The following is a 24,753-nucleotide window of genomic DNA, read 5'->3' as shown; positions in this document are numbered from 1 at the left end:
TTGTAGTAGAAGAAGCTCAACTGAGAGGACTGAAATTAGAATTTTGTTCTATCATTGTTAGACAACTTCATCACTACTACCCAACTTCAGAACACTACTTCAGCCTCCTGTGCAGCCCTTTCTTCTTTCACTCACCATATCCTGAAAGATCTCCAACTTGCTGTCATGCTACCGAAATAGAGAGCTTTAAAATCAGGACATTGGTATAATCTTGTTACTACCCCTGCCCCAGATACTAGACAGCTAATTTATATTGAATCATCTTCCATTAGCTAGAGTTTGGTGAAAGTCAAAGGAATAGCACAATATTTCTGTCAGCCTCCTGTCACCTGGTTAGGTCTTTGTACAAAATAATGATGCATAAATGCAAATGCATTCCCAGCACTGTAGCATCACAGGAAACCTTTTCCCTTGGCTGTGGGTCACAGTGGAATAACTCTGCAGTCATCGTGAATATGGCTTTTCAGTCACTTTTTCATCAACTGTTCAGCATTTTCTGTGCTGACAAAGCCCAGCTTTTGACACACTGCTCCAGACCTTATAAACTCAAACCTGCTGAGTGTCGCCACAGGCAACAAGAACATGGAGAGTTTCGCTTCTCTCTCCCGCCCTGACCCAAGTGAACCCAAGTGATGCTGGTGTGCTGGAATGATTTCTATGCACAGAATGCTGATAAAAGGAGCCCCATGGAGCCCCATATTTAGTCTGGCTCCCACACCAATGGGTAGGCACCACTGAGCACACAACTGCTGAAAACTAACAACTTCCTTGTCACTTCCACAGCAACTTATCTATTAATACATTTGTGTATGGAGATACAAGTAAAGCAATTGAACTGTAAAAGCCACAAACAATACTCACACAGTCACTAACACATGCACAAACAAAGCTTTTTGCAGCAGTCCTCCACCTGACCAACTAAACATAAATAACCAAGTTTAATCATATTCAGACACCTCAATATAAGTATCTGCAACACCAAACAGATTAATTTTTTGCCACATGAAATAATACATTCTATTTAATAACCAGTTACTTTTTTTAACCTGGAAACATGCACTACTCTTGTTCTTGTTGCAAAAGTTTAACATGACTTTACTATGTTATTTTATGCAGCATTTATCAATAACTGATTAACATGTTATGAAGATTTTAGTTGCTCATTGTTTCATCTTACCTGGAGACTTCTTGTTTGCTCTTGCCTGCATCAGATAGGACTGCCGTGGCAGCAGCGGCGAGGACGGCAGTGACATTGAGACTCCTTTGGCCAAGTTCGTTCTGTAAGTGTCCTGGGAGCCTGGCTGCTCGCCACTGGGGAAATCTGCATTGTGGCCAGATGTTGCTGTAACCTGCGAGGCATTCTCTGGGCAGCAGTCACCTGCTAAAAATAGAATTTTGTCATGTATTTGGTGATCTGCCAAAATAAACAGCCTAGAGTTGCATTGAAATATAAATATTTAACACAAGAAAACATTTGCCAGCAAAAACTGAGCATGACTTGCCCTACTGTGCTACCTCCACTGCAGAATCCACATAACCACTGGGAAAATGTAAACACACAAGTAAGCAACATTCTAATTTAATGTAATAAAGAGAAAAAAGGGGAAGAAAAATCTCACTTTCAACAGAGTCGGCACTTTTCAGATTTCATCCTTAGGGTTAACATCAAGTTTCCTATGAAGATAAAAGTATTTTTCAAACTAAAAAGGTGTTTTAGCATCACTGCATTAGCATGAAAGCCAGGACCACCTGAAATACTGCTTACTGAACCAGTTAAAGGAGGGTTGGGTTACCTTTACATGTAATGATAAGGTGGATTACTAATAGGTACACTCAGAGATGAGCACTCTAAGATTTGTTTTCCCACTTTCAGTGCTAGTAAAGAGACTAAGGATATTCCTTTTCTGTTCTTTTGAAAATTAAACTTCTACAACAGCCGATTTAAACACAGATTTAAACACTGGTGATATTATTCTTTATTTTTCAATACAGAATATGTGAGTTTGCTTCAAAAGGTGTTGAAAAATACAGTAGAATGGTAATGCAGCTAAATATAACTAGAAAATACTGGAATTCCTGTTAACAGCTTTTTACTAGATACATATCCAGGTTGCAGTTTGGAATTTGTAAGTATTCCAGGTGGATGCTGAGGAGTGGGGGGTGCAAAAGGGTTGACACATTCACCCGGAATTCCTTCATTTCTATTTTCCTTTTTATGATGGCATAATCTGTGCAATTCATTGCCTTCTTAGTAGACTTTTGAATTTTGAATAAATTTTCTCATCTCTATTGCATATGAAACATAACAACATGGAAGAGAGCTGGATGGAGCTAAATAGCTCTAATCGGTAAGTTTGGAGTATTTGACCATGATGGTAACAGGAAAGATATTTTACAGTCAATATATAGAGACATTACTGCATCTTAGGAATTTTTGTTCCAGCATACTCTGGTTTTTCTTTTTCCTGATGCTGTGGAGAGCAGGCTTCCATGACTCAGATTCTGAGAGCAATATGACTTAAAAGACAAAAATGTAAAATGTGTACCACAGCATTTTCAATCCCTTCATTTCCTAATTTTACAATAAGCCTTTGCACATTACCACTCACATCCCCATGGTGTTCAGACAGAGCAGCTCTTTGGAGCAAAACCCACACCTTGAGAAAACCCAAGGCTTCAGCCTAAGGGTACTGTATCCTCAGTGATGGTCAGTGTATTTGAACAGCGCTGTTTTCTGCTGAAGAAGGAAAACTCCTGTGTTAAGTGTAAAATGGTTATGATATAATGGAATAACAGACACCTATTAGATAAATTTCATTCCAAGAAAGGAGGAACAGCACCCTGCTCCTCCAGGCCCTTTCTAAAAAGCTGTTAAACTCAAGGTAATAGACCAAACCCACACCTGCAAGCTCAGAAAAAATGCACACCAGGAACAGCAGGGAACCAGCAGAGCACGTACACCACAGCCCCTGGAATGCTGCCCCAGCCATAGGCACAGACCAGCTCTTCCCCAGAACTCCCCAACTGCCCAAGAGCAGCTCCAGCAGAAGCCTGGCACAGCCCTCATCCCTCACTGCACAGGCCAAGGCTCCCTTCACCCAGCCGGGCCAGGGCCAGGGCCAGGGCCAGGGCCAGGGCCAGCTCTGAGGCTCCCTTTGCCCAGCAGGGACAGGGCCAGGGCCAGGGCCAGCTCTGAGGCTCCCTTTGCCCAGCAGGGACAGGGCCAGGGCCAGGGCCAGCTCTGAGGCTCCCTTTGCCCAGCAGGGACAGGGCCAGGGCCAGGGCCAGCTCTGAGGCTCCCTTTGCCCAGCAGGGACAGGGACAGGGCCAGGGCCAGCTCTGAGGCTCCCTTTGCCCAGCAGGGACAGGGACAGGGCCAGGGCCAGCTCTGAGGCTCCCTTTGCCCAGCAGGGACAGGGCCAGGGCCAGCTCTGAGGCTCCCTTTGCCCAGCAGGGCCAGGGCCAGGGCCAGCTCTGTGCCCGGGGCAGGCTGCCAGGGCTGCCAGGGGACACTGCGGTGTCCCTGCCCCAGCGAGGGGCTCCTGGCCCCGCAGTGCAGACTGAGCCCGTGGCACCTCGGACAGACCCACAGACGCGTGGCCCCGGCACCGCAGCATCCAGACCTGCACGAGGAACCTCATCTGTGGCTGCCTCCAGTTCAATTCCATGTGGGATAATGAGGGGTGCCAAACTTTTTACGTGCTTACATCATCCTTTCCTAAGTCTCTAAATCTATCCCATAGATTTTATTTATTCTAATCTTGCACTTTCTATTTTGTGTAAACTGGGCTGATGACCAAACTCCACATTTCATCCGAGTAACAGGAAAATTCCTGTAACATAAGAGGCTTTACAAATGACAAGACAAACCCAAAACTACCAAGCTTGTGGGATCCACCCAGTAATAGATTATGCTTCCCACACATCAATTTAGCATTATGGAAACAATACTAGAAAAATGCATGAGAAATACCTGTCAAATACAGTCTGCTACAATGCCCAGATACTAGCAGATGCCACACAAACACAAAACCCCAAAATTACTTGTTACTAACTTAAAGGTTAGTAATTTAAAATATTTTAGCTACCAGAACAATACTTTAAAATTACATGACATTGCCTGCCATCTACCAGAGTATAAAGCAGGCTGCGTCAGTTCTGGAGTGGAAGGAAGATGACCTCTCAGAAGTTTGTCAGTGTAAAATAAACACATAAGGGAAGGTCCTATGAATCTCCACTTCCATTTTTTTAAAACCTCTGAGTTGTACGTTTTCCATTGCCAAGCAGCCTCTGGACAAAAATCTTCCATAAGCATCAATCAACACTAGAGTTCTTATTCAGTGGTCAATGTAACTACAGAAACAAAATTTTTAAAAACCACACACAAAAAGCTTGGAGAATGAAAACCAAATCCCAGTTTAGCTGCACCTAAGGATGCAACTGAATGGTGTAATGTGATTACAAACTACTTTTTTTTCCTTTAAATACAAAGAGATACAAGGATGGCTGACTACAGTAATGATTTTGTAGAGCTTAGTATTCTAAAAGAGAACTTGAACTTTAAGATCAAACTAATCCTATTTAATAGGGAGGATAACTAAAATGGAAACCTTCGTACCTGTCTATATCAGTATTAAACATTATAAAATGCATCTAATTCTTCATTCAATATAAGTTGCTTAGAAACCAGAAGAATGCCACCTACATTACCAATATATGTGTAAACTGAGTTTGATGCAGATGGGGGAATTCAGATCACTTTTTAACATGAAGGAATAGGACCACTGCCTTTACAACAGTGAGAGCTAAAACAATGAACATGCAGCCTCTTTGATCCTGGATATTGAGAGCAACCACAGAGAAAACTATGTTCCATGGATTCCCTCAACAGGCCCTTCTGGGATAGCCTGTTTTGTCTTTCTCTCCCTTAACCTTTCTACTAAAGTGAAACAAGACTCTCAACACACTTAAGAAAAATATCTGATATAAAATTGTGCTACAATGGAAGAAATCTTAAATTCTGTATTTCTGCTTCAGATGTGTTTAAAAAAACAAAAGTGCAGGATGCTGCTGCTGCTGACCAAGGCTCCCTGTGAACCCCACAGAGTGAAGGATACCACCACATCCAACACTGATGTGATTACACGTTACCACTGACAGTCTTAAAGTCTACTCTGTTTCACAGGATGTGTTTCACCCTAACAAATACTAAGAAAAGATGCGACCTTACAGACAAGTTCAGAAGGAAACTACATGTGGGAAAAAGAAAACAGTTGTAAGAACAAGGAAAGCCATCCAAACTGGAAAATCCCTTTCAGAACAAGGCATCTCTATGTCTAAGCAGTAAGAAACTCTTTAAGGATTACAAAACCCAGTGGGTTTGATATTCTTTCAATAGAACTGACAGGCAGGTGTACACAGAACTCTGTAACATGGCTCAGTGACTGAGTAGAAGATGCTTCATTTTCATTGTAAAACACTAAGCACTGCCCTTGAAGGGTTGTGTCTTTCAAAACTGAAATGCTTACATGCGTGTGTGTGCTTGCACACACAGCCAGCCCAGCTTTGGGAGAGGGCAATCCAGGAGGCGTGGGGAGTCCAGCGTCCCAGTCTGTCCAGCCAGGACAAGGCAGTCCAGTCACACAGGACAAACACTGACCAGGAGCTGCAGAACCACTCCTGCCAAGTGGAGCCATCCATAGCCAGCCTTCTGGGACAGGACACAGGCTGCTGGCATGGGAAATACATGCACGAGGGGAGAGCAACATTTAATTCTTTTGCTCTCGAGACTCTGGGAAGACCAGAAAAACAGAGAAACTAGCATGGGAAGAAAATGCATTATGGCCTGAGTAAAGGAAGCAGTGAAGTGCAATGAGTGAGAAACAACCCAAGCAAAATTAGAATAAATGGTTTAAATGGCCAACCATTGCCAACTCTGCTTGTACTTGACATTATTTGCTCGCTTTCTGGCATTTATTTCTGCACCTTGGATTACTTTATCGGTACACAAAATATTAATGTTCTCCTGTAGTTCTTAAAAAAAAAAAAAAGCAGTGAAAAATAGAGGTCATTCAGACCATTGAAGTAATTTGCATATGTGTTTCAAGGGCAGAATTTTTTTTGAGGGGTGGTGTTTATATGTACATGGGATACATCACTGGAATTAGCTTCTGAAAAGACATTCACCACATTAAATACTCAGTGCTCAGCAAAAAAGCTTAAGCTCTTAAATAATTGACAAGAGCAGCTGAAAGTGGGCAAAGCAACACACTTTCAAAATCAAAAACAGCTCCGTATTTTAAGCATGAAACAATGCTTCTTCTGTTGCAAGGTATTTTTAGAGTAACAACAAAAAGTCAAACTGAAACTTAAAAGTATTCCATTCCAAGTTCAATGTTCCAGACAGTGAATGTGTACTTTATGCAGCACAAATGCCCTTTGCTCTTAAAATTCAAAGCCTAATATCACAGAGTGTTTGGACAGAAAAAAGCCAATTGAATTTACATATTTAGATTTAAAAAGGCAAACTTATTTTATTTATTGGCCTTTCAGTTTTCCAGAATGGTACCTTGATGCTCTCAGCTGGGTTCAGAGTGTATTAGTCAGAAATGCTGAGTGAAATGTAATGCAAGACAGGGGTGTTAAAAGCTGCATTTAGCTCACCACAGTCAGCTGAGAATCAAACCTTTACTACTACAAGCAAGTAGTTCTTAAAATACTGTTTTAAAATAATGACTAAATAGTGGATCTGGGTCTTAAGAAAAAATTAGGCTTTTCTGCACAGCAGCTTCATTTCTCTTTTCAGAGTAGCAATTTAGTTGCCACTAGTAATAAAAACAATAAATAAAAAACCCAAATAAACAAAAAAACCCCACCCAACAAACAAAAAGCCTCAAAACCCAGGGACAGTGAATTTCAGCACATTTCTGTTTATCATTCCAAGTGCTGCCCCAGTGCTGCATGTCAGGCTTGTAACAGGGGCCTTGGCTGAAAGGAAAAGGAGAACGTAAAACAGGGATGGTGGAACCTCATACAAGCGATCACAGCTCATGCCTTCAAAAGCCATTTTACTTATGAAAAAGAATACTAAGTATAATCTCAATTTCTTAATTGTATCTGATAAAAGAGTGAATAAAAGAGAGGAAATTCTGAATTCACAGATTTCATCCAACTTGTTCAGTATACAGTATTCCTAAAGGGCAAGGCAGACAAACAAAAGTAACTAATGATATGCCAATCTGCAATGGAATGTAATGCAGAAATAAAGCCTCCATTCTATACAAACATTCAGAAGTCTGTACACCCATATTTAAGCCAAAGATACTTACATAAAAATACCTGAATACAAGAAGAAACTAATGCAAATGCAAACTAGGTCTCAAAGAGTATTGAAAAAATTTAGGTCTGATCTACCAGATCTGAATCAAACAAGACACAAGAAAGATTTATTAATATGGACCCTTTTTGCAGACGAAATAATAAAAAAATCTAAATATGCAGGCAATCACTGAAAGTCTGATGTATACAAATCTGTAAGTACTTCAATAACTTTTATTTCAGAAATCAAAACCACCCAGATTGTTTCTCCACATTCTCTGCCTTTAAAGCACTACGTTGCTACATTCTAAACATCATCATTTTGTTGACATAATAATCTGTCTCTTGTTATTTGACCACTACTATTAATATCTAACAAGCCTTGAAGCTGGAAAACCTGAAAGTCCCAACTACTTACCCCACTGAATTTCTACTGACATCAATGAAGTTTCCAGGCATACCATGTACTACATTTGATGTTCAACTTCTGATGGGATTTAGTGCAGGAAGAACACTGCAAACTAAGCACAATACTGCCATTATTCGTGTTCCTTCAGGCCTGATATTGGGTCAACAGAACAACAATGGTCACGCTACTACAAAGCCATCTGAAATAACTGAGTATGTTCTGTAGAAACTTAATATACAGGATTTTATTTTCTTTTTAAATTAGAATACATTACATGTATTTTATCCTGAATGAGCTTTTGATTAGTAAATAAAAAAAAAAAAAGAAAGCAGATTCTCAAATGCAGGCGAGTTGCTGACTTTGGGACAGTTAAAGAAAACAAATGTAATTATATACTGGAAAGCAGCTGGCAGTACAGAAACCCAACAGGAAATACTAATATAAATTTATCTCTGAAGCATTTTTAAGCATTTAAGAATGAGTAGCTCTGTAGAATTTTTGAACCAATCATAATTAAGAAGTACTTTTTGTTTATATTCTGAAGCTTATTATGTATATTCTTTATACTATCACCTCTTCATAGGCACAGACAGGATTTACAGGTAACTTAGTAGAACTTCAACTTGAACAACAGTCTTCTGGCTCTGACTGCTTGAACTGTGTCACTAACACACACAATTTCTATGCTATATTAAAATAAAAACAGCCAGCTGCTTTCAGCTGAGGTCAGAGACAGAAGATCTCCTTGTGGTTACTGAGGTCAAGTTAAAAACCTCAAGAAAATAAACTGGTCAACAAATAAACCTCAACTATGAGAACAGAGGGGAGAGAGCAGAAACAATTCTAGGTAGAAACACAGGGCAGAAATAGAGACAGAGCTGGGATTACCTTAAATGTAGAAAATAAAGTCCATTAACAAAGCAAAGCAAAAGACAAAGAGCAAGGAACAAGAACACGAACCCTCAGCAGAGGGCACAAGGTGAGACAGCTCTGCCATGTCCCACTGGAGAGACACCTCCCCAGCAACCTCTAGAGGACTTGGAAACTTTGGAAGAGTTTAAAGAGATAACAGGTATTTGATGACAACAAGCTAACAAAGAGGAGAAAGTACCACTTCTTACTTTGTTTCTGTTTACTCCCTTCCCGCTTGGTTTCAAACATTGCCCAAACAGTTTTCTGTTACTTTAAGGCTACAGGTGCAGACTGTGGGTTTTCCCCCCTCAGGTTCTGTCCTTTACCAAGTATGTACATCACTAATGCAAAGAAGGACAAGAGAAAAGAAAAATCAACTTACAGATAGTTATGTCTGTTGTATGGAAATAACTATGTCTGAAGGGCTGTAAAGACAGGTTTCTTCATGCTGCAGAAAACCAGAAAAAATCTGGATGCAGAAAAAGTTGTATGTCTGGGTAAAAAATTTGGTTTGTTTGAAATTCTGTTCATTTGGCACATCTGTTTACCTAAGTAGGATATCAACCACCTTGTCTTCAAATCCACATTTAGAAATAACGTTCCTAAGTTTTGCTTGCAAAAGCTGCTCTACATGTAACTTGTTGCCAACACAGCTCTTTTCACCTGTGTTCATGTACGTTGCACAAACTGATAATTACATATGTGCATGTTTAAACACAGTAATTTTGCTTCATTTAAATTTGATCTAATTCTACAACAGCCACCTACCTACCTATCAATGCCTCCCAGCCACATCTACATAAACCCATGTTAAAATGGGTTTATTACAAAACTATTGTAGAAGAATTTCTACTGAAGCAACTGCACAGTCTGAGCCCAACTATGAATCTCTAACTAGTGCTTTTGGTGCTGCTTGAGGAATCATTTTTCCAGAAGTGACATTCCCACATGATAGCCTTCCATCTGATCAAGGCAGAAGTTATTTCTACAAAGACATTCTACCACTCTTCAGCAGAGCACTTTAGTCTCTCTCTCAAAGTATCAATACTAGTTCTTGCAACCCTCTTTTTCAAGATAACCCTGAATTTAAGAATCTATTAAAACCTGCAGTCAACATTCCCAGCAGCTAGATTTCAAAAATGTTATGCACAGCTTCAGCTCTTAAGCCCTTATGTCAGGACAAATGAGAAATTCTAATATTAAAATCCACAGAAGCTACTGTTAAAACAGTTCAGATTATTTCTTTTTGTCCTTTAACCCTTTTATATTTTTTAATATTACAGCTGTGCCTGCCTTCAATCCAGAAAAAAAACGCCACCATTCCTACTCACACTAGTTCCACAAGCCTACCAGCTGTAAAACCCATAAAATAGAGTTAACACACAAACAGGAAGTTCTATTCAGTAGAACAGGAATCATCCCACTCAGATCTAAATTATGCAGACTTCCAGGCGTTCCTTTCGTGCAACCCATGGGACAACTGGGGTTACTTCAGTTTAAGAATAAGCTGTTGCAATTTAACCTAAACCCCTTCCAATTTGACTTCAAATGGTCACATGTGGTAAAGGCACAGCTGCAACTCATCACCCTGGGGTCCTTCCTACGCCGGCTGGGCTGCCCACTATGACCCATGGAGATTTTATTACCTTCTAGCTCCTCTGCATCACTCCTAAAACCATGAATATACTGAAAAAAGACCACGCAGTCTTCCCAGTTGTGTGCAGGGTGGCCCTAGTGAGATGTGCTGTCTGCATCCTCCCACATTTGGAAGCTCTGAAAAACCTGAAAAATTTTTCAGAACTTCATAAGCAAAAAATCAAGCCCATGTGCCCACAGAGCTGAGAGAAGCATCTAAATTTACTACTACATTCCTGTCTCCAACAGCAGTTTGCAGAATGGCCACGGCCACGTTAACAGTGGTATCTCTCTAGTCAGCTCCCATCGCTGGCGTGCATTCTACTCTCTTCAGAGAGCAGGAAATTTTAAGCTGTTGTTACTATTCCATATCCAAAGGGCCATGAAGTGGGAAAACTCTACAATCAAAAAAACCCTTCAGTTTCTCCCTGTTTTCAGTTTAAAGACCAGGGAGATGAGTGAGCAAAAATAAGCTCTACAAAGACCAATGTTCTTTGCCTTGCTTCACATCTTTTCTAAAAGTAGAGAAATGTCTTACAGCTGGAAGAATTGGAATGTCCTTTGGAACAACAGAGAAAGCTAATAAACTGGACATAACGTTATAGGAAGTCCTGGCATAACACAGGACAGAATAAAATGCATACATCTCTCTTCAAACTTTTCACATCATCTTCAAATACAAAAAAACCCCCTAAATCTCTCAAATCCAATGTATCAATTATTTACTTCCTTTTAAAAAGCTGCTACTGAACTCCTCCTTGCTCTAGCTCTCACCAATTTTGCCCAATACTTGGTTTCCATAATATCTAATTAATACATGAAACTCTAGAGCTCTGCTTAAAAAAACAACAACAAAAAACTCCAAACAAGTAAACAAATGCACTAAACCAAAAATTAAACCAAAAAACTTCCCACACTCTAACTCTTCTCTTGCTGCTCAGAAATACAGCAGCATTGTATTTGCAAAAACAGAGAAAAATCTTCTTTTGCACACATTAATAAAGACAGATGTCATAAGATCCTAAAATAAAAAGCCATGCTTTCTGACCTACAGGAAAATGGTTTTTCCAAGCTTCAGATTTTAATCAAAGCCTGGTCAGAGCTCCATTCCGGACAGCCCAATTTTCCTTTTGAGCCAAAACCAACTTCCATCTAGTACTTTAACAAAAAATGTACCAGTGAAAGCCTCACCACAGGAATCTTTAGCCCACTCTGTTTAAACAACCCCAGCTGGTAACGTCAAGTCAGCAGCACACACAAAATTAACAGGATGCCTTTCGTGTTGCTCTGTGACCATTTCTGTGCATCTCTGATCTAGTGTCAATGTTTTTTTCTAATCAGCATAGCTCCCATCATTCAGTCATTTAGAAAGGAACTGTGGCAGAGTGAAAACTTCACAAGACCACAGAAATTTCCTGAAGAACAACACATTACCTGCCAGATGAACTCAGAACCGGTTTTTGCAAAAGAACAGTGAAAATACCCTCCCCTTGCAGGACTCAGTGTAACTGCATAGTTTTAAAAGCTGCAATGCAAGATATGTATGTAACTTGCTTTCCAAGAAAACAGGATTGTGTTGTTTTAAAGGTTCCAATTTTATGCATTTAAGAAGTATTTGGATTTATTTGTATTGCACTCTGGGAGTAAGAAGTTCTTGTTGCCAAAGAATACAAATTTATTCTAATGGATAATTCAGGATCAAACTCATCAGAAAGTGAGAAATGTTAGTCTACATTAACAGTCTGAAGTTAAAAATATAAAGTACACTAGAGGGGAAGAGATTTGTGATAACAGAGGTTTTATTTAGCCATAAAAGTGTAATGGCTGGCTGCTGAACCAACATCAATTCCAGACTAGTTGTTAGGAACAGTGTACTAAGGACTTAGTTACTCCTCTTAAAACTTCACATAAGACTGAAAATGAATCTCCTTTCTTTTAAGGCCTTAGGATTTAATTCCTATTTGAGATGCTGTTAGAAGTTGAGAATGGTACCTGCATTGCTCATTATAATACTCTGGTCTGCTTACATTTAAGATGAAACTCTGAAAAACAGGTAACTTTCACTCAGGTCCATGAGCTTTCTGGCCACTGCAGCAAAGACTTCAGCACACCTAGCACAGAGCAGGCAGGTTCATACCAGTCACCAAGACCTGCACATCTACAGCTACTGCTCCTCCTCAACAAGCATTGCTGGGCCTTCTCTGCCCTAGAAAATGGCAATGAAAGTTCCTAGTTACCCTCTTCCTGGAAGGTAATGCAGGTAAGTAGTGGCCTACTAAATATACGTTTAATAGTAAAATAAAACTTATTTTAAGTAAGATTTGTTGATAATGATTACTTTCACCTTCCAAAAATCTCTGTAGTTAAAGCAAAAACTAGAACATAATAGAAACCTGATAATCAACTTAATAATAATATTTTCACTAATTCAATAATTTTTTTTTCAAAAGACATACATAATAAAAATTCTATTGCCCATAATATATAACCAGTGTTGAGTTTTTTTGTAACATAACGAATAAGCAGTTTAAAGTGCATTTCTGTGCTCGGGAGGGCTGGCACCAAGCCGGGTAGGAGCTGGCAGCACAGCACACACAGCCTGCTCTCAGTACTTCTAGGGCAACAAGCACAACCAGCTGCTCTCCCGCTGCTGCCCGCTGGAGATGCAGCAATAAAAGCACTGGAGCCGCCTTCCAGGCAGGTCCAGGCCTGCAGCTCCTGCTCCCCAGGCAGAGCTGGGGAGGCAGACAGGGAGCTGCCCCCGGGACGGGCACTGCTGCACCACAGGATGGACAGTGCTGGGTTTGCAGTGCTCAACTCACCTGGGGTATAAAACATCACAATAATATTCATACCTGGGTCTTTCTTGGTCCCTTTGCCACCCTCTCGGCTCTTTTTCAGAACGGCCTTTAACATTTTAAGTGTTGCTCCTGGAGAATAACAGAGAGAAACAAAAATAAATGCAATCTCCATTCACACAAGTCAAAACAAAGAACGGGATGAGTACTAATAAAACAGTGAGGTAATTACAAGAAACCATTTGGTGGTCACATTTATTTCTTACAGCATCACTTGGTTTAGCAAAGTACTGATGCACAAGAAATGTTCCAATACTTGAACTAAGCAACTAAGAGTATGCTGTCTTCTGGTACAGAAAAAAAATGCAGCATTCTCCACATTCCACATCCAATTGCAGTTACAGAGCTAAACCTGAGTAAGCTGCTGTAAGACACTCCAGCAAAATAAACTAAAATCAAGCTCTAACTTCTGACTGGAGTTCAGCAGCCTGACTGGCAGCAATGGGAGCAGGCTGGTGTCAGCTGGGAAAGCCAACTGTACAGCAGGGATAAGAGCAGGACATGGTACCACCCCCACCTGTGCCCACACACAGCACACAGGGGAACTGAGGAACAAACTCCTCCATCCCCACAACGCTTTCTGCCTGCCACATGGCACACTTAACAGTCAACCTCAAGTGAGCAACAGCTGCAGATTTCAGAGAAGTATGAAGTATAAGTAAAATGTATTTGGGCTGATAAACCTGAAAGACAGTTCTTTCACAGAAGTAACTTCAGTTACAGAGCAAGGAAAACATAATGGATGGAATTATGAAGATCACTTCTTTCTCAAAAAGCTTTCTGGGAGCATCTGAGAATTGAAATTTCATTTGTTTTCTCTATTGAAGAATTCAAAAGGTATAATTTAATACAACTTTCAGTATGGAATACGCAACAAGAAGGGGGGAAAAAAGTAATCTGACCATGCTGTCTCATGTAACAGACTGCCAAGAACACCACAAGAAATCAACAGGAAAAGCAAAAGTCTTCCATCCAAAATCTATGGATTCCTCAGAAAGTTCTCTTCATTTGATGAAATAAAGCAGAGAAAGAGAAATTAGTACAACAGCATTGTTCAGCTCCTATGAATAACCTAAAGCACATGCAAGTAACAGCACCCAGAAGACTGGAAGGTTTCCAGGGCCCGGATCCTCCTCCACACGCAGCTCTCTGACAGCTTCGCACAGGTGACAGCCAGGCACAGCGCGGGCTGGTCCCCACGCAGGCAGGACAGTGCAGGCAGCTGTGCTGAGGGGTGGCACTCCTGGGGCCACCCAGGGGCACAGGGCAGCACACACGGCACAGACACCGCGGTCCCATGCGCTGCCACGGCCAACAGGCTCTGCAACGCTTCCAGCTGCTTCCCGAAGGATGGGAATTAATCAGCCCTCTCCAATTCCACTAACAAGAAAATTGAAAAAGCTCACAAACACACCCCCAAAACTGGATCATCTAACCAAAAAATGAAATACGCTAAAAGGAAGTAATTTATGATTACTTATTGGATACAAAGCAATATAAATGTATCAAAATAAGCATACAAAAACCATCTGCCATGTTAGAAAGCCTGCATTATGCAATGATAGGACCTAAAAGTATTAATGAATTTCAGAATCTAAAAAAGGTATTTTACATATATAGCTAGAATAGAGTGGCAGGGGGAAGAAAAAAAAGGAAGACCTGAAAAGTCATATATTATACTTAACTTTCTTATTTTGCAAATACAAGTGTGAATTTTCTATTAACCAGGACAGACAGGCTTCATATAGAACTGAAACTCTACAGTATATGTCATTCCTATTCTTAGAATATAGATAAGGGTTAATGAGAGACCAAATAAAAGGAATCAAGGACAATTCCATCCTAGATTTTCTCTTTTTGGAATTGAGGCCAATTTCCCTACTGTGCAAAGAGTTCTTCACTGATCTAACACAGAACACAACTGGCATGCAAGATGGTTGCTTATTCAGACCACATTCAGTGTGGATATGAAAAGTACCTACTACCTGGAAATAAAGCCCACTTCCTTCCTTTTCCCCTATAAAATGAAATGCAAAAATAAAGATAAGTACTTCCGAAGCAATTCACCTTTTGCTGTGTGAGTTATGCACACAGAGAGAGCTAACCCAAAGGGCTGCAACAGCAAAGCAATAGCAGCTCTTTCTTTGCAAACTGAAAGGTAGAAAAAATAAACTGTCTTCTGAAGTAATGCTAAAACCACCACCTTGGGTCCAGTAAAACATCATTTGCATTCCAGAGCATGCAGGTGAACACTGAGAGAATGAACCAACTACTACAGCTTAGAAATACTTCAGACAGTGTTACTTAAAAAATAAAAAAACGGACCCAGAAGATATACCAAAGTTATTTGCACCTACTGTGATGCTTATTGACATACATCCAAAAGCATTTCAGCTTCAGTATTTCTTCATACCCATAGTTCACACCTCAGTAACACCAATTAAAGCGAACAGCAATAGTGTGCATTTATAATTTCTCATCCCTTGAACCAGGCACAAAATACTAAATCTTGTTCTTTTTTAAAGATAACTGTATTAATAGGATATTTTACATATTTTAGTAATGCTGGCATGTTGTCTTTCTAAGCACACTGCACTTTCTCTCTCTCACAGCTAAGTTGAAGTAGAAAAATTCCCTGACTCAGACTTCAGGAACCCTTTCAGCTACTGCAATTGCTTCACTCTGGTAAACAACTCCAGTTCATGTTTTCTTAATTCCAATTTTTAAATTCTGCCATGAAACCACTTGTTTGGTGTTTGTTGGGTTTTTTTAAAGATTTAAAAACTATCATTCCCATTTTAAAACGGGTATTAGATGTGGACTTGTTATCCCAGAGTGCTAATAATACCGTCCCAACACAACTCCTCTGCTTGTTGAAGACCCTGTCAGCTGCTGACAAAGGTGGACTCCCAGCTCTGTCCAGACCATTTCAAATGGATGCTGTCCTCCCACCAGTTCAACTGTTTTCTTTAGATGCAGACGACGTTCCATACATGCTTCCTGCTCAGAGCATGAAGGGAAAGGGCAGAAAGTCCCTTGATTCAAGAATTTATAATGATCAGCTCCTTTATGAACAACTCCAAAACATTGTCAGTTTTATAAAACACAAATTTTAGGTCATGGAAAGAGTCAGGAGCGCAGGCACGCAGAACAGTTCCTGTATCAACCTTTATAAGTACTTCATTACCTGAGGAATCCCCTCTGAAAAGCAGAGACGGAAAAAATCTCTTCACCTGCAAGTCTCTCCTTAAAACTCAGCAACTTCCTTGCATGGGAATGTTTTCCATATAAAACTACCAGCTCTTGTTGTACCTCCCTCACCTTTTGGAGAGGGTTATTTTCAAAGATCTACCCTCAGGAGTTCGTCACTACTGCAGAGGTCAAATAAACTAATCGCACATGGCAGGTAAGCACCTGAGTCAATGCCCATGAACTCCTGACATTTACACTCCTTACAGTACTACCCACAGCTGTGTTCAAGCTTCCATATTTAGATCCTGAAAACCAGTCAGCATTCATTTGCAAAGAAATACAGGGTAGAACATCTTAGTCTACTGTCTGCACAGAAGTACTTAAGTATTTGCCACCTTTCTGTGTGGGATTTATTAAACACATACTTCAGATAAGCTGTATTTTTTAAAGTGTATTTTGCATTTTTGAATCCAAAGATTCAAAAATTTGAATCCCAAAATACTAAGCTTCAAAAGAAAACTTCATTTAGTCAGAACTGCTTTCACTGCCTACAAACACATTCAGAGTGTCATTCTATGTGTCACACAGAAAAGTTCCAACATTTCCCTTTTCTGGCAAATTCAAAGTCCAGATTTCAAACAAGAGAAATATACAGCAAAAAACAATACTTAAAGGAGCAAGGTATTACTGATGCAACAAATCAAGACAGTAAGGAAAAAAATCCTTTAAAATTGCTACATTTTGGGCCATCAATATCTAGCATTTTGTAATAAACAGAGCGTATATCCCCAAATATGTGACTACTAATTAATGAATGAACAGACATTTGAAGAGAATAGTGGTTTTACTTTTAAGATGCAATTTCCAGTGACATATATTTGTGTTACGATGATTCAAATACATGTACAAAAATGATAAAGCATACACTGGAGAGGTCTGTCCCTGACCCTTTGTCCCTACAGCCAAGTAAAAAGTGGCATATATAATGTTTCCAATATGCTATATTTAGCCAGACCCACTGAAGTTAAATAGTTATTACTGAAATATTTTTATACAATACTCTAAGCAATTATGGCCTTTACCCTTTGTAGGCATTTCTCATACAGAAAGATCAATCTAAGTACAAAACAGATACAATACAGATACAAAACTGCCAAGTCATAGTACATTTGCATCATTTGCTCTTCACTCAATCATCTAATTATTATTAAACTTACCAGTGAGATTCTCCATATTTTATCCCTCTCATCTGACCCAGTGAAAGCTATGCAGCAGTTTAAAAGGAAACTGCAAAACAACAGCAAGGTTTCCAGTTTGTTGTTCACTTCTCAAGTGGAATTATGCCCTGAAGCACTATTAAAATACAATAAGAGGTGAAAGATGAGGAAGTGTGAGAAAAACCTCATTATCATGTTAGCTGTTAGAATGTACTTTTGCAGTAGCTTTTTTCCCCACCAGTCTGGATCTAGATTTCATTTCTCAGATGCCAGAGATGTAACTATTATGCCCTGCAATCACTCAGTTTTCTGCCACGTTACTCTTTTACCAAACTGCTGATTATTTTGGCCAGTGTCCCTGAGGGCTGCCAACACAGGGAAAAAGCTGGTCACTTCACTTGACTGCTGTCCAAAAATCTTGGGCAGGTGCCAGACACTGCAAAAATTACTCTTTATCATAATTTCAGCGATTACTGCTCCCCACTACTTGTTACTACACCAAAGCACTGAAGAATCCGATCTTCACTGAAGCAGATGGAGCGCCCTCACAAGCCAGAGCCATTCACTCCAGAGGGGCAAGCACCCTGAAGGATTCAGCAGTCATGCAGATGGAGAATCACGAGTGGAATCACCTGTCTGGCTACACTGGGAAAAAAGAGCAGCAGCTGTCAACACAACCTGAAAATCTTACCTGTTCACAGCTTTTCTGACCACAGCAGAGGTGTTCTAGACTTTTTGTTCCCATTCTGCTGAGACCCTCCAGAGAAAATGCCAAGACCACAGCCACCTACCTTTTTCTACAGTCTTCCCTTTCTTCAGCTGTGACTTACAAAGCAAAATTAAAACTAACTAATCCAAACAAAACCTCAAACAAGGTCAGTATTATGTCCAGAATACAGAAGAGTTGACTGTTTTCATCATCATAGCTACTTTGCAGGTATTCAGTGAATCTAGTATGCCTGAGATTTTTATTTTTTTAAAGAAACATCGCACTAATACAGACAGCTGTATTTCCTTGAATGTTAACATAAGATGGTACTGGTAAGACTCAAAGCTTCTTTCTATTTTAGTTCCTTACCATATCTAGTTCCAAATCTCCTATATTCTTCATGCTTCTTATCAGGTATTTTGAGGATTTTATCATCTGCTTTTTCATGGAGTTTTTCTCCTGTTTCACTAGAAGTTTTCTTCTAACACTACAGACCTCTATTTAAGCATAGACCAGAAGATGCATCTGTATTTGGTATCAATCTTTTCTCCCCCATGTCAGGTACCCTTAGAAACTCTGGGATAGCATGTTTTCTATAAACCCAAATCTCAAAATACCTGATCTTGAAATGGCTGGGAATCACAGCCGCTCACTTTTTATAGAAATCAAATGCAGAGCTCTATCCAAAATGTGCACACAAACAACACTTACTTCCTGCTTCACAGGCAGAGACAAACATAGATATTACTAAGTAAACACTTTAAAAGGTTTTAATGTGGCTTTTAAAATACACTACTCTGACATCAAATTGATATTGATGTTTTCTTCCTTAGGATAACTATCCTTAACTTTAGTTACTAGAGGTAGAGTGATATGTGTGCAACAACAGCTTGAAATATCCAAAATGACAGAAAGGAAACATTAGGACTCACTGGGACTTCTTTGACTAGGGCAGAGTCACAGAATGCTTAAGGTTGGAAAGGACCTCTGGAGGTCATCTGGTCCAGCCCCCTGGTCAGGGCAAGTCACACAAGAAAATCTTGGAAATCTCTATCAAAAATACAAAACAAAATTACTTCCTTCAGAGAACATAACTGTCTAAATTGATCCCTGTGCTGGTTTTGGATTAGACAGTTAATAACAATTACTATAATGTGACAGTACCTCCTGCAACCCTCCTCCTCCCAAAAATAATAAAAGAAAAGCAAGTGCTAAGTGACCCTAAAATGTGGGAATGAGCAGCAACACAAGGAACACAAAGCTCAAACATACTGGTCTATCCAGGACACATTAGCACAATTGCACAACTACACACACACACAAGAAGAAGGGTATATATCTTTGCTGACAAAATAAATTAGCAAACTTTGGAATTAAACATTAACATTTTTGAGGATGCCTAAAGAACAGACACTGAAGTCACATAATCCAGAAAGTATGTTGGGTATCTACATATACTGCCTCTTCAACCTCAGAACATCTCAGAACGTATGGCAGCTCACAGAGCCTGCAGGAAGGGGAACAATCTTATTTCCATTTCACCTAGGAGGAGCCAAGCCCAGTTTTCTCCAGGTCATACTGGAGGAGCCTTTACAAGATGGCCAGTGGGGTCAGCCCTGTGCTCCTGCTGCATGGTGCCACATGCAACTCATCTTCTCTGTGCTTACAGAGGAGATGACGTCGGAAAAAAGAAGGACCTCACAGCAGGTACAGAAGGAAGGAATGCCACTCCCCCGAATCACAACAAACTTTAGATTAGCTTGGTTATTTCCTGAAATCTCACTCATCAGAGTGAGGCAAAACAAAAATATTTACTCTCCCTGCTTTCCACCTCAGATCTGGGATGCTGCCTTTTTCTGCCTCTTGTGAAATATAAACCTTCCATTTTTAATTACCTGCTTGTGTTATTTTATGGACCAGACTCAGGCATTCTTCCATAGTGTAAACCACAAGGAAACACTCTAACATCCATGTTCTCCCAATTCCTTTTGCCTTGAATCACTTCTTATTTCAGTGTACAATGTAGTCGCATTGAGAGATCATGGTACAGCATTAATATTGGCTGTTGGCACATTCCTGACAGGCAACACCTGCCCCAATGGGATCACACACAAGGCCTCCCCCGAGCCTAGCCTGGCATGTGTGGGCTCTCTTTACACACAGACCCCAGACTAGGGAGATTATTCACATGGACCAGACACAGGCTTGCAGTATAACTAACTCCTTGTCAGCCCCTGCACAGCTCAAATTAAGGACAAGAACACTGAATACCCAGAACATCCCAGAGTTCACTCAAGCAAAATTAAAGACTTGCCTATACAAGGTGGACAGTGCTTCACATTCACACCCTCCCCCATCCTGCAATAACTCCCTGGCATAGACAAGATCCTATATGCTCTTACCAAAAATATTAAATATCCAGCAAGCCCGTATTTATTAAAATTTTACAGTTGTCCTGTTGTTTTCAGTAATTAAACAGCCAAGCACCACTGTAGTTTCTAACTCAGATGCCAGAAAGCATTCCTTCCACAGGCAAGTGTCCAAACCAAATAAATTTAAATGCTCACAACCAGAATTTGACTACTAGTGGAACACAAACTTTTATACTTAAAAAAAAAAAAAGTAATTATTCGTTAAAATCTTAAATCTGTAAATCTTTACAAGTTTGCCAAGACAAGTTTGCCTCCCCTTAAGCTGCTCCTGAGACGCCTACAAGCCCACAGTACATCACGAGTCAAGTTCACTGATATACGAAGAGAGGCGATGCGGCACCAACAAGAACTCACTCAGGTCAAAATCCTGCCAACAGAAGAAATACTGCAAAGAAACAAAATTCGTTTTTTCTCCTGGGGAAGGCTGAAAATTGAAGAAAGGAGGCTCTCACTGTTTTTTCTATTAGCAGAGATGATGAAAACAGGTAAAAAATAAACTTGTTTCTACCAGGTTGCAGGACAGTGTGAGATTCCCCAGATGCTAGTGAGGCAGATGCCTGGAATGCACAAAAGGAGCTTTCTGGAGAAGCCCAGATCCCCAGTGAGACCCAAGGCAGTTCTGGTGGCACACACTGCACACAGGGTCCAAGAGCCTTGGGGGAACCTTCTGCATGGGCATGGGAAGAGCAAAAAGAGAAACAAGTCCTCCCTGACAAACCACTCAGCACACTCCTCTGGTGAAGACTTTTAAAAAGCTTTGAACTCCCGCAGAAAAAAGTAATTTAATATCACTTTTGTTCTCCTTTCCTTATTGTCTTTAAAGGACAAAGTGCAACACTTCTGGTCAGGGAAAAAACCCAATATTAATTAGGTCTTTTTTCCCCTCAGACCTTCAAACTATGCCCAGTACCTCAAAATGAGTATAAAACACTTTATAAGCTGCTGCCATCAATCACTGGGTGGCTTAATGCAAACTCACAGAAAATATCTGGTGACATACCACAGTGGCACGAAGAATGGCTTAGACAGAGAATAAACAAACAAAAACATACACACCAGCTCTGTATTGCTAGAGTTTTGAATATACCAGACCACTGAATTCTGAAACTACACAGCAGATTAGTATATGATGCTAGAAGGCACAATGTTCCTATACTCCATTCTACCTTTGCCAAGTATAGTTCACCTGAGAGTAAAGCAAAGTCTTCCCTTCATGTCTTGTCACAATGTCTCCTAACTTTCCAAAGGAATTCTTGCAGGAACATAAACATTCTGTATCAGTAGTTGGGAAGTGCTCAAAATTTATCTTACCATACCTACACTTTGTGGCAGCAATAGTCCTCTTCAAACTGCCAATTGCTGGAAAATTTTGTAGAAAAATCCAGGAACTCCGTCCTTGCAAACAAAAAAAATCCCTTTGCGACCTCAATGGTATTTAGCCCAGTGTAAAACAGACCTTGAAGCATATTAACTAAATAATCAACTGAACTCAAAGGCATTTCTGGTGTAAAACACAAAACTAGTCTCCCTAAAACTCACACTAAGAATATTTTGTGTTTTGTCATTCTTGTTCAAAAGCAACAACAAAAAAAACCCCAAGGAACAAAAAAACCCCACACAACACAGAAAAAGAAAAAAAGCCCCACACAACACAGAAAAATAATCAAACCCAACCCACACCTTAAAGCCTCTACCAACTTCCACCTCATTTAAATTTCAAAAAACAAAGGTCATAGTGTCCTTCTAGTCACTCTTACTTGGATACTGTTCAAATACTTAATTGTTAAAGATGGTCAAAAATATAGATCCTAAAGAAGGGACACCTGCTAAGACCAAAGTGGATTAGTTTAATAGTAAATGACTGAAAAGAGAAAAGCACAATCTTTAGACTACACAAATTCTAGTATTTTTCTAGATAACACAAAGCTGAAGCAGATAAAATCTGAACTGCCTTTTCAGCAATTAAACACCTCTGCTGTTTTAAGAGTGAACGCTTTGGATTTAACTTAAAACTACCAGTTTTTGACAAGTTAAGACATATTTAACACTTAATATAGCGAAGTTCCACGAGAATCTAAGACAACATTTAAAGATGTAAAACCATTGTGACCTACCCAAAGGTCTGCAGGCCCGACTCCATCGTGGAGCTGCAGAGTTCACATGCACACACAAACACACACATCAAAAACCTCCTGTCAAGGCATTTCCTGTGTGCTAACAAGCTCCAGCTTCTCTCCTGCTGGAGCTAAATTTAGCCATGACTAAAATCCAGCCTTAAAAAAATAAAAAAGACAGCAAAAACCCCCAAACAATAAACCAAAAAAACCCCACTAACAAACAGAAGCAACACAAAAAAACAACCTACACCATATACACAACTGCAGCGTAGTGCAGCAAACATTTTACAGAACCCTTTGGTCTTTAAGCAGTTAATTATCAAATATATGAAATATGCAGCAAACAAGCAGCAGCCCCTCACCCTCTCATCCTACAAACTTCTGAAAATGCACTTTAAGAGCTCCAAGGCACAGGTGACACCAGCTCCCACTGTTCAGTAGGTGCATGTGACAGCTGGTGACATCCACAGGGCAGGCAGAGGCCCCACTGCAGCCCAGGGTGCCTGGCCATCGGAATGAGAGCACTCACCACAGCCTCATCAAGCCAAAAACCCTCCTTACAAAGTCTTCAGGCTTTGCTGCAAACACTGTAATTCTTGAATATCTTAATTACAGATTTGTCTGAGCTACACAGGGGCACAGGCAGGCAGAAGAGTAAGAAACAACTCAAGGACAAGGAGCTTCAGCACTCAGGCTGCTGCCTGCAGCCACGCGCTCCCATGGCCACACTCCACACTGCCCTGTGTCCTATGTACCTGTCCTGAGCCACCCTAGGGATGCCACACTCCACACTGCCCTGTGTCCTTGTCTTGAGCCACCCTCGGGATGCCACACTCCACACTGCCCTGTGTCCTTGTCCTGAGCCACCCTAGGGATGCCACACTCCACACTGCCCTGTGTCCTTGTCCTGAGCCACCCTAGGGATGCCACACTCCACACTGCCCTGTGTCCTGTGTGCCTGTCCTGAGCCACCCTTGGGATGCCACACTCCACACTGCCCTGTGTCCTTGTCCTGAGCCACCCTTGGGATGCCACACTCCACACTGCCCTGTGTCCTTGTCCTTGTCCTGAGCCACCCTTGGGATGCCACACTCCACACTGCCCTGTGTCCTTGTCCTGAGCCACCCTTGGGATGCCACACTCCACACTGCCCTGTGTCCTTGTCCTTGTCCTGAGCCACCCTTGGGATGCCACACTCCACACTGCCCTGTGTCCTTGTCCTGAGCCACCCTTGGGATGCCACACTCCACACTGCCCTGTGTCCTTGTCCTGAGCCACCCTTGGGATGCCACACTCCACACTGCCCTGTGTCCTGTGTACCTGTCCTGAGCCACCCTTGGGATGCCACACTCCACACTGCCCTGTGTCCTTGTCCTGAGCCACCCTTGGGATGCCACACTCCACACTGCCCTGTGTCCTGTGTACCTGTCCTGAGCCACCCTTGGGATGCCACACTCCACACTGCCCTGTGTCCTTGTCCTGAGCCACCCTTGGGATGCCACACTCCACACTGCCCTGTGTCCTTGTCCTTGTCCTGAGCCACCCTAGGGATGCCACACTCCACACTGCCCTGTGTCCTTGTCCTTGTCCTGAGCCACCCTTGGGATGCCACACTCCACACTGCCCTGTGTCCTTGTCCTTGTCCTGAGCCACCCTTGGGATGCCACACTCCACACTGCCCTGTGTCCTATGTACCTGTCCTGAGCCACCCTTGGGATGCCACACTCCACACTGCCCTGTGTCCTGTACCTGTCCTGAGCCACCCTTGGGATGCCACACTCCACACTGCCCTGTGTCCTGTACCTGTCCTGAGCCACCCTCGGGATGCTACACTCCACACTGCCCTGTGTCCTGTGTGCCTATGGCCTGTCCTGAGGCACTCAGGATCCCCCCTGGGCCCCACAGCTGTGGCACCTCTGTGTCAGGTGGGCTATGCGCCACTGTCACCTGGCACA

General features: G+C 41.2%; 1 protein-coding gene across 5 annotated transcripts in view; it reads right to left on the bottom strand.

Annotated features, from left to right (window-relative positions):
* The window catches only part of TANC1 (tetratricopeptide repeat, ankyrin repeat and coiled-coil containing 1), a 60,537-nt gene that overhangs the window by 31,292 nt on the left and 4,492 nt on the right, over positions 1-24,753 (bottom strand). For 3 of the 5 annotated variants that reach the window (XM_053947952.1, XM_053947953.1, XM_053947955.1), the window contains exons 2-3: positions 13,129-13,203; positions 1,178-1,381 (exon numbers count right to left, since the gene is read on the bottom strand). In XM_053947952.1, the coding sequence (XP_053803927.1) occupies positions 1,178-1,381; positions 13,129-13,189 (265 nt within the window). In that variant the 5' untranslated portion in view covers positions 13,190-13,203. Of the gene's footprint in view, positions 1-1,177; positions 1,382-13,128; positions 13,247-24,753 lie in introns of those variants that run through there. The other 2 variants (XM_053947954.1, XM_053947951.1) reach the window with 2 other exon arrangements.

Source organism: Vidua chalybeata, chromosome 7 (genome assembly GCF_026979565.1).
Source record: "Vidua chalybeata isolate OUT-0048 chromosome 7, bVidCha1 merged haplotype, whole genome shotgun sequence".
In the NCBI taxonomy this organism is placed as follows: domain Eukaryota; kingdom Metazoa; phylum Chordata; class Aves; order Passeriformes; family Viduidae; genus Vidua; species Vidua chalybeata.
This window is presented reverse-complemented; position numbering and strand designations above follow the sequence as displayed.